We start from the raw sequence: 10190 nt of genomic DNA, 5'->3' as shown, positions 1-10190 counted from the left end.
AGGGGGATCACTGGGACTTGAGGAACTGGTGTCCCATATCCCTCCTCTGCATGGACTATGAGGTGGCAGCGAAGGCTGGTTGGCTGTGCCTGCGGTCCATGCGGGCAGATGTGATCCATCCTGACCAGATGTACACAGTGGCCAGATGTTCCATCTTTGATAACCTGTACCTGGTTCGGGACCTCCTGGAGCTAGTGTGCTGGGAAGGCCTGTCTTTTGCCCTCCTGTCCCTGGACCTGGAGAAGGCTTCAATGGGGTGGATCATGGGGACCTCACAGGCATGCTGCAGGCCTTTGGATTTGGGCCCCGCTTCTTGTGGGCTCTCTAGGTGCTGTATGCCTCTGCAGAGTGTTTGATTAAGCTCAACTGGACCCTGATGGAGCCCATCTTGTTCAGGCGAGGAGTGCATCAAGGCAGCCTGCTGTTGGGCCAGCTGTATGCCTTGGCCCTGGAGCCCTTCCTTGTCCTCCTGCAGAGGCAGGTAGCGGGGTTGGTGCTCCAGGAGCTGGCAGTGTGGCAACCTGTCAGACATTGTACTCAGCTGTCTCCCCTGTCTGAGGCAACTGGGTCAAGAGTGTTGGCCTGACAGTGAGTGACAGGTGGCAGGTGTGCTCGCTCACTCCCCCCCACTCTCTGGGTTGCCTCTGGACACAGTTCTGGACTGTGCTTTGCCCCGCTTTTTTCTGCGGGGTTGGGGTTTTTTTGGATACCTTTTTGGTATCTTGATACTTCTTTGATACCTTTTTTTTGATTTCCAGGTTTCAAATTTAGAGACTGTGCTGCAAATATGCAGTGCAGGGAACATTTTTTTGTTCCCAGAGTGCCTTTTGTGGCATCTTAAACTGTTTTGAGAAGCCACAAGAGGCACATGCGTGCTTGTCTGGACATGCACATAGAATCTGATAAACACCAAGGAATAGAGTCAAAGTAGACTCAGTTGGATGGCATAACTACACATTTTTGAGCACATCAAGAGTGATTGATTAACAGTGTGCCTACTGTAATAGATGTAAAATTTGGCTACTGTGATTAACCTAGAATTAAAGATCTTTTAAAAATCCAGAATAGTTGAGTAAAGCCATTAGATAGGACTGCTACCCCATGAAAACAATGAAGGATTTTATGCCTAAGACTTCATGCTGGTGAAGTAGTTTCAGTTTTGCAAACAAGACCCCACGGACCTGACTACAGGTGTCCCTTACTTTATGGGAGTTCTGTATGTACAAATTCGCTCTTATGCAATGACCCTTTTTATACCAAAAATTTGTTATATGCAAGGTAAATTCACTCTTATGCAATTGGTGTGGTGGAGCCCGCAGTCAGCTGCTTTGTACGGTACGTTGTGGGAGCGACGTGCTCCAAAATATAGTCTCCTGTGTGGATCTGTGCTCCTCACTCATTGTCTGAGACACGTGTTTCTGTAGTTGCCATCCCCATTATGGCTTCTAAGCATCCCACTAGCTTATTTCCTATGGATGTTCCCCTGCCTGTACCTCCTACCAGTGATGTGGAGTCTGACACTGAAGATCCTTTAAGAAACTGGATAATGTTCTGCAGCATTAAAAAGAAACAGATTGAACAAAAAGAAGTACCCAGGGGGTCTCAATGAACTTAGCTTTGCAGAAGTCACAGGTATTTCCCAGCTGACCGCTGCGGCTGGGGCTGGGGGCTCAGAGCTGGGTCTGGGTAGGCGTGGGGGAAGGTGCCACAGGCAGGCATAGGAAGGCAGGGACTGCCCTGGACCCCCGTGGGCTTGGGTCGCTGTGGGTGGGCAGGGGTGCCTCGTGGCACTCAAGGTGGGGTCCAGCTTGCCCTATGCAGCTCTGTAGGCATGAGCCTGCACAGCCGTCCTGCCCACAAGGGGACACCTTGGGTGCCACTGGGCGCCCCCGCCTGCCTGCTGCACCCCAAGTCAAAAGAGCCTAAGGGCAGCCCCCACTTCCCGCCCAGCCCCTGCTCTACTCTGGCTGCTGTTTTCCCAAGGGCCCAGCTGGGTTGGCCTATCTGCAGTGCCTCCTCTGTGCCTGTTGCTTTCTGCATGGCTGGGCCCCAGGGTTGGACAGGGTGTCCATCTGCTCGAGCCGTGCCTGATGAGAGGCCTGAGCGCCTTGGCTCTGGCGGGCTGCTGTTGGGGTGTCGCTCGCTGCCTCCCTCCACTGGACACTGCCCTGGACCAGCAGGCCCAAGCCGCAGCCAGTAGTGGTGGGAGATGTGGGCAGAGGGACACATCCTCTTTCTTCTTTTGTGTTTTTGTCTCTTCTTTCTCCCCTTTTTCCCCCCTCTCCTCTTTCTCTCTCCCCTTTTGTCTTTTTTCCCCTCTCTTTCTCCTTTCTCTTCCCTCCCTCCCTCCCCATCACAACATGCTTAACAAAAAAGAATATACACCAACAAAGGTAGTATATGAAGTTTAATTTATTGTCATCAGGTTCAGCATTTTTAGAAAACCTGGTATTTACCATAAAAAGCAACATGTTCACTATGCAGGCCACTCTAGGCAAGGCATGGGCCACTGGATACTTCTCCTATCTGCTATGCCATATGCCCACCTTATTACCTGAATAGTTATGCTTAAGATGTGGTCAGGGTTGAGACATACAAGGGGATTCAAAAGTTCCACTCTATAAAATGTACTTTGGCAAGAGAAAGATCACCACAACGCTATGTTTGTTACCTTCTACTTTGGAACTCAACCCTCTGGGTGTTGGTCAGGCACTGAGAAGTTCTGCAGTACAAATGATTAACAGGAAAGGCCAGAAAGACTCACAAGCACTTCCTTGCTTTCACACAGTCTCACTCACAGACTTGCTCACACATACTGTCTACCACCAAAATTTAACAACTTTTATCCAATAAATATTCATAACATCATACATACGAAACATGTTTACCTTCTACTGGCTCACACAAATTTACATTACCTTTCATCCAAACAAGTAGTTACATGGAAGTAGTATGTGTAGTGGTACTACAGGGTGCAACTGCCACCTGACAGGTGCCCTGCCCCTTGCCCCGCCCCTTGCTCTGCCCCCTGGCTGCCATGTTGGCCACCATTTTGGTTGCCATATTGGGACCAGAAGTCCCGCCCCTAACCCCTGATCTTTGCCACCAGAAACCCCACCCCTTGTCCCAGGACTACTCTGTTTGGGGTGCTTCTGTCCTTGGAACAGGAAGTACCTGTAGAAGTAATTGAAAAACAGACAAAGACCAGACGTGCTGATACTGCTTAATTCAAATGTTCTGAGATAAGGAATCCGCATTCCTGCATTCCTTGGGTTATCTTGATATCTTGCCCTGTGTATTCCTGCATGCCTTGGGTTATCTTGATATCTTGCCCTATGCATAGATAGTTTGTTTAAGTAAACTTTCTAAGTTTCTGTGTAATTTACTATTGTTTTGTTTCTTCAAGGTGTATTTTTTATCTCTTTCTCTGTCTTAGGTATAAATACGCTTGTAACCTTAGAGAGTCTGAGAAATCCTTTGAAACAGACAAGTGGGTGATTCCCCTTGCTGTATGGAATTCTCCCTGTGATCACAGTATAGCCTTAAATAAAGAAAAGCTGGCTCTGTCAGTTCTGATTCAACCACAACGCGAAGTTTGATTTCTTCCACAGTACCACCCCATCACATGCCCCTATGACATCTGAAGGCCCAAATCCTGGTTGCCATGCTGACAGACATCTTGGCTGCCATGTCGGTGGCCATCTTGACTGCCGTGTTACATCCCAGAACACCCTGTTCCATCACATGATCTGCGACCTCATAAGGCTCTACCCCAGCCATCATGTTGGCGGCCTTATTGCCCACCTACCAGAAGTCCTGCCCCATCACATGCCCGTATGACATCATAGGGCATGTGTACACAACATGGGATTTAATGTAGACTGCCACAGAATTTAAATGAGGCTTTTTTTGGGTGTGGTATAGTTCTGTTTGCACAACACAGCATTCATGTTTGCATGAATGGCACTTTCAAGTGACTTAAGCCTCTGTGTGTCATTCCCTGCAGATGTCAGTAAAAGGAGTCAGATACCAATTAACCCTCTAGAATGTCTTTCCTAATGCATTACAGCAGGAGGTGCATGTGAGCCACCCAGGCTCCTCAGTCCCTGGACTCTCATTGGGTAGTCCTGACTGTCTGAGAGTCTCCCCTGGTCACGGTCATGGTCACGTCAAAATCGTTGTCACTCACACCCGCCTATGTTCATTCAGTCTGGTCTCTCTGTCCATCAGTACATGATCAAAAGGAGCCCGTCCCAGTCCCAAAGACAAGCCACATGGGTGAATACTTCCCTTCAATTCATTCCTTTCCCTTTCCATTCCACTGTGGACTTTTTTATTAATATAGAGGCTTAATAATTATCTACCACAAGAGTATTGGGTGAGTGCTTCTTGCCACCTGGTTGACAGGTGATTGCTATCTACATATATGTTCATGGTCTTCTGCTTATATGTTGGTGGTCTTTTGTCTTTTTTTTTTCCTTTCTTTTTGGACTACATTTCACAGCATTCCCGAGATAATTGATATTCTTTACAGTTTCCAATGGGAAAGACTCCAGTTCCCAGGCCAGGTGCACCATCAATCTGTTTGTGTCGTGCACATCCAACTTTTGGAGGTCTGTTGTGAATTGTTTTATAAATGTTTTTGGAATGTTTTTTTCTGGGCCCAGACAAGGTGGTGATTGCTGAAGTGGATCGGCCGGATGCCAGAGTAGTAGGCCTGGGTAAAGTGTGGCAACGAGGTATAAATTTGGTTCAACCAGGAGTGGCATGCCTGCTCCTCCCCCCACCCGGTGAAGGCAGGGGACCATTAGGGTGACAGGCATGTCAGACGTCCACCAGGGAGTATTCTGTCAGGATCTCCCTGAGTATGACCTCGGTGACCTGGTTCTGCTCCCTGCCTTGTGTGGCCAGGGTGATGATAAAGTCCCCGCCAAGGACCAGAAACTAAAGAGGGCTGAGGGTGCCACTGTAAGTGGCCACCTAGTGGAAAAAATCCACCAACTCCGGGTCCTTTGCAGGGGCGTGCACATTCAGAAGGTTCGGGACCAGCCCCTGCACTTGGAGCTGGAAATGCAGCATGCGGCCTGACACCACCTCAACATCCTGGAGAACCTCTGGCTGCAGGCCTGTGGAAAACAGGGTGGCCACCCCACAAGAGGTGGCCGAGAGGTAACTAAAAAAGACCCTGACTCCCCAGTCCAGCCACCAGTTAGGCTCATTGGCTGGAATCATCAGGGTCTTCTGCAAGAATACCATGATGTACCCCTCCTCCTGAAGGAAGGAGAGCACCCAGCATCTCCAGAGACCCTTCCTGCAGCCATGGACATTGAGGGTCATGTTTTTAAATGACCTCATGGCTGGGAGGGTGGAGTAGATGTTCAGCAGGGTCCTCTCATGTCTCAAAGCACGGTGTAAGACACACTGGCTCACATGGCATCCTCCCATAAGCATAGACAATGTCTATGAAACTGCAGGACTGCCTATAAACTTGGGGGGTTGCAGCTCTTGGTCTTCTTGCCTTCCCCCACCAGCACCCTCGCAGTGGCAAGGACACTGTCAAAATCTCCCAGCAGTCCAAGGTGAGCTGCACCTTGCTGGCAGACCGCCATGTGTAGTCACAGTCAAGAAATGCAAGTAGCTCGCCCCTAGGCGAGTATAAACTAGTATGAACTAGTATATGAAGTTTAATTTATTGTCATCAGGTTCAGCATTTTTAGAAAACCTGGTATTTACCATAAAAAGCAACATTTATGCAGTGCACCTTGCCATGTACCCTCTGCCCCAGTTTTCTTTTTGTGGCATGCCAGCACCTTACAAGGTAGACTTTCCGGCTTTTTTGGCACTCCAGCCAAAACCGTTGCCTACCCCTGACTTAGACCGATACAGGCCCATAGGGCTATTAAGCAAATTCACCTCTATTTTGTCAGTTAATTCAAAGCGTGCCTGAGGAATCTTTCTGTGCTGGGCTCGCACAGCAGCAAGCAAGGGATTTTCAACTCTTTGGCTGGATGGTGTAGGCAAGGAGGAAGACGTTTTGCATCCTGCGAGCAGATCGTTCAATAGAGACACAGCTCCATTAAAACCAGAAGACGGGGGCCGAGAAAGTAAGTGCCGAAACAAAACGCACATGCGCACAATTTAACTCCGGAGATTTATTAAACGCCCAAGCCTCAGGCGCACGCGCAATCCGGGCTGAGAGGGCGTGCGAAAGGGAAGGAATTTCGCGGGGCGGGGCACGTGGAGGTGCGGATGCGCAGTACAGGCAAGGCCTGGTCGCTTGTGGTGAGTTCTCCGGCGCTGCCGGAAGTGCGATCAAAGACCGAGGTTCCGACCCTGTCGCCTCATCTCCTGCGAGCACCATGGAGCCGGAAGGCTGAGGGTGAAGCGGCGTCTCTGCACCCGACATGCCCGCCGGTCCCATTGGCGCAGGTAACGGCGGCCGAGACCCGTCCGCGTAGGCCCCGCTCGGCCCCTCCGTTCGGCGCGGCCTGCAGCGCCTGGGCGCCGCCCGAGGAGGCTTCATCCGCTCCTCCCTCTGCGCCCCCCCTCCCCCGCGCCGGGCTCGGGGCTCTGACACGAGGCGGCGGGTTTAGAGGGGCCCGCGCGGCGGCAGCTGCTTTGTTCCGGGGCAGCGGCGGGACCAGCTCCCCGCGCCACCTCCTGCGGCTGCCGCTCGCGCCCCTTCGGAGCAGAGGGTGCGGGGGTCCAGGGCCCTGGGCCGTAGCCGGCCGTGCCTCCGCCCGGCAGCGGCCGACCTGGCCCGTGTTCTGAGGGGTGAGGGGGGCCTCGGGCGGCGGGAGGGCGGAGTTGAGAGCAGGCGGAGCGCAGCTGGAGGGAGCCGGTGCCGCTCGCGGCTTTGCCCGCGTGTGACTCCTGAGCCGGCGCTTCCCTCGCCCGGGGCCTGGCCCGGCCCGGCCCGGCCCGGCCCGTCTCGGGTCCCGGGAGGCGAACCGTGAAGCGCTGAGGCCCCAGTGTTCTCTGTGTAGTCTGGCCCCTGCAGTACCCAGGCCTGAGCAGCATCCTGGTTCCTGGTTGCTGTTGTGTGTCAGGGGAAGTGTTGGGCTCCTCTTCAGTCAGGTGTATGGAAAAATGGCTGTGCAGAGCTGTAGTAGTGTGGCTGCACGGGGTAGGAGATGGCTTCATTTAGGTAAAGAAGGGGTGAGAGAGAGAATGAAGCTGGACACAGTTCAGCTGAGCTTCTGTTGCAGGAATTTTCCTGGCCCCTGTCTCCAGGAGCGTTGTTGGAAGACTTCATTTTGATTCTGGCTCAAACGTACTTACCTTGGCTGGGGAATTTGTTGGCTATCTAGTATCCCGACTGATATAAAGTATTAAATGGGCCGATATATAATTATTTAGTATCTAGAGATGTTTCTGTACAAGAAGGTAGTAGCTGCAGTTAAAAGTAAGGGATGAATAAAACAGAAAATTCTATTTAGAGGGCTAAGCAACAGTATTGGAAGGTGTGTTGCTGCCCTGACAGCCTTCCCCCCTCCCCCCCCCCCCCTTAGATTGAACACTGCACTTGGATACTTGGATGTGGGAAGCCTGGATTCAAATTCCACCTCTTCCTGGGTTGGAATAGGACCTTGGATACAAGTTTTCCACTCTGCATACCTTAACCACCAGGCCATTGGGTAGGTTTGGTATGAGAGGGGTTTTTTTTATTTCTATGAATTCCAGTCCTTGAAAACATTGAGCCAGGAAGAGAAATCTAGATGTCTCAGTGTGACTGTTGGGGTAGTCATCTAAGTGTGTTTCTCTCTTCCTTCATCCATGCACCTGTTCCTGTCTCTTGCAAAGGGGTTGGGCATGCACTGAGCACACCTATTAGACTGGTTCTCCCATGCGAGGTACCTGTAGAAATTTCTTGTTTTGTGAATCCTGCTACTTTGTACATGAGGGAGGTGCTAAGTTTTTTGGTGTTGACAAGACTTCAGTGGTTCTTTGAACATTTACAAGCAAAAAATGTAGGCACTTGTTTGGGGGTTTTTTTCCCCCCTTTTATCTTTTCAGTAGAAACTTGTGGGGTTTTTTGGTAGTTCAGGCATCTGCATGGTTAGATGACAGCTTACCATGGGCTTTGTGTTGCCATCTAAAGGTTTGACTAGGTTCCAGAGTCCCCCTCCCCCCCCCCCGCCCCCATAAGTCTAAACCTAGGAGCTTGCATCACTTTTCAAAAGTTCCAAAATCCCACTTTTTAAAATCCATATTCAAAGAATCCATCCTACCACAAGCAGTAAATGTGTTTCCAGAGGGTAAGATTTCAATGCTTTTTAGAGATGTAGGTTTTCTGTAGAATTTTGAATTGGAAAATTTTCCAATGCCCTGAATAAAGCATGATCTGATTTAGCATGTTTATTTGACTTATTTTTAGTAAACAAAACTAAAGAAGTACCCCATGTTAATTTTATGTCCCAATAGCCACAAGTATTTGAACTGAAATATTTGAGTAGGGAAAAAAAATAACACACTTAATGTGGTTTAAATGTTGCATTCAGAGCTTTATGTGGAAAGAAATTTAAGTTTTATTGGAATGCTTGTGAATATGTAAAGACAATATACAATAGTATCTACTTGTCTTATGCTGTTTGTTTAAATGTAAGGTGAAAAAAAAAATGAAGGCACTGAAAATTTATTGGCACGCTAATTTAAGCACACCCAAAAAACTGCGTGATGTGCCATGGTTGTCCATTCATGTACTTCAGCAGAGTTTAAGTCTCTTGCACTGAGGTCATTGCGGCATCTCCAGATTCACTGTTGCTACCTGTAGAATCACTTGCACTACTTATTAGTTCCATTTCAGAATCAGGTTGAGGCAAATCTGATTCGGAGCTACTTGTAAAACCATCCTTTAGCAAAAGAGAAGGTGGCTCAAGTGAGTCTGGGCAAGGGCAACTTATCACACTGCATCTTCTTCACTAGTGGTGCTTCTGACTGATTCTAACTCTGAATCTTACTGTCTGTAAATTTATGGACAGTTGGTAAACCCGGCCTTAATGAACATGGTCATTGGCAGGAGAGTGGGAAGCAAGGTTTGTGCAGGTGTAATCCCTGTGGAATATTAGTGCTTAATCTGAGAACTAACTGATCTGAGCTCTGCAAATTCATATAGATGACTTTCTGAAAATTAACCTTTAAGAATTTAACATGGTAACTTCATCGTGTGATACAAGTGATTATACCCATGTTTACGCCATTAAGCAAAACAGACCTTTCAGGATAAATTTGGTAGTATTTCCTTGCTACAGGGATCTGTGTTTTCTGTTTCCCACAGAAAAACAGAGTAAACTGTGGATTTTACCTTTTACCAGAGGGAAATGCGTATTTCTCCTTTTACTGGAGAAACCTGGCAACTTTGCAGTTTTGCAGCATGCTTGCTGGAAGCTGGCAAAGTTCCAGCCTGCAGGGGTTGGGGAGGGAGTCAGGAGGGAGGGTGTGTTGTTAACATGTACATGCACACTAGGGCTGTATGAAATGGAAGCATTCCATTTCAACAGAACAGCATTTCATTTCAACTTTTGTTTAGAGTCAAAACGGCTGTTCTGTTTTGTAGCAGGGCACTAAGGTGCCTGGTACTTGACTACTATAAGACACAGACGGGATGCTGTGAGTGCTCTCTTTCTCTCTGTTGGCAGCCAGGAAGCAGGAGGAGTACTGCCTGACTAAGGGAAAGAGATCGGCTGTGAATGTGGGAAAGAGGAAAAAGGCCTGGATGTATGAGCCGCTAGTTACACAGGTGAGAGATGCAGTGTGGTTTGGAGAACATTTAGCCATGAGGTTTAGCTTTGTGTTATAGCCCAGGGGCTTGTGTTGTTGTTTTTATTGTTGTTGCACCAGAGGACTGGGTGAGGCTATTAGGGGTTGGAGGAGGCCTCATAGGGGCTCCACAGTAGTGTGGGGACCCTGGTGCCAGAGAGGGCACAACATTCAGGGATGCATTGACCCCAGCCCTGAGATGGGGAGCAGAGGATTAGGGGGGGCCGGGTAAGGCCAAGGCCGCCTGAGCCCTACAGGAGCTTTTAAGACTGGAGGAGGAGATTTTGTGGGGATGGGGGCAGGCACGGGTATGGCCACCTGAGCCCCAAGGCTCCAGAGTGGGCAGTGCAGGAAGCCCCAGAGCGGGGGCAGAGATTGACGAGTGCCAGAGAACACGGTTGCGAGGCAAGCCTGAAGTGCCCGTGGGGTGC

General features: G+C 49.6%; 1 protein-coding gene across 23 annotated transcripts in view; it reads left to right on the top strand.

The window, feature by feature from the left end:
* Positions 1-6150: 6150 nt before the first annotated feature.
* NDRG3 (NDRG family member 3) overlaps positions 6151-10190 on the top strand; it is an 87668-nt gene continuing 83628 nt past the window's right edge. For 12 of the 23 annotated variants that reach the window (XM_090065202.1, XM_090065194.1, XM_090065206.1 and 9 more), the window contains exons 1-2: positions 6291-6429; positions 9639-9739. Coding sequence is in view for 3 of the 23 variants with exons in the window: in XM_090065183.1 (XP_089921309.1) it covers positions 6250-6429 (180 nt within the window). In the remaining 20 variants the exon portion in view is untranslated. Of the gene's footprint in view, positions 6430-9638; positions 9740-10190 lie in introns of all 23 variants that reach the window. The other 11 variants (XM_090065201.1, XM_090065193.1, XM_090065188.1 and 8 more) reach the window with 7 other exon arrangements.

This window comes from Crocodylus siamensis, chromosome 10, assembly GCF_052110815.1.
Source record: "Crocodylus siamensis isolate JL-2025a chromosome 10, ASM5211081v1, whole genome shotgun sequence".
In the NCBI taxonomy this organism is placed as follows: domain Eukaryota; kingdom Metazoa; phylum Chordata; order Crocodylia; family Crocodylidae; genus Crocodylus; species Crocodylus siamensis.
The sequence above is the reverse complement of the archived record's forward strand: the minus strand, read 5'-3'. Positions and strand labels throughout refer to the sequence as shown.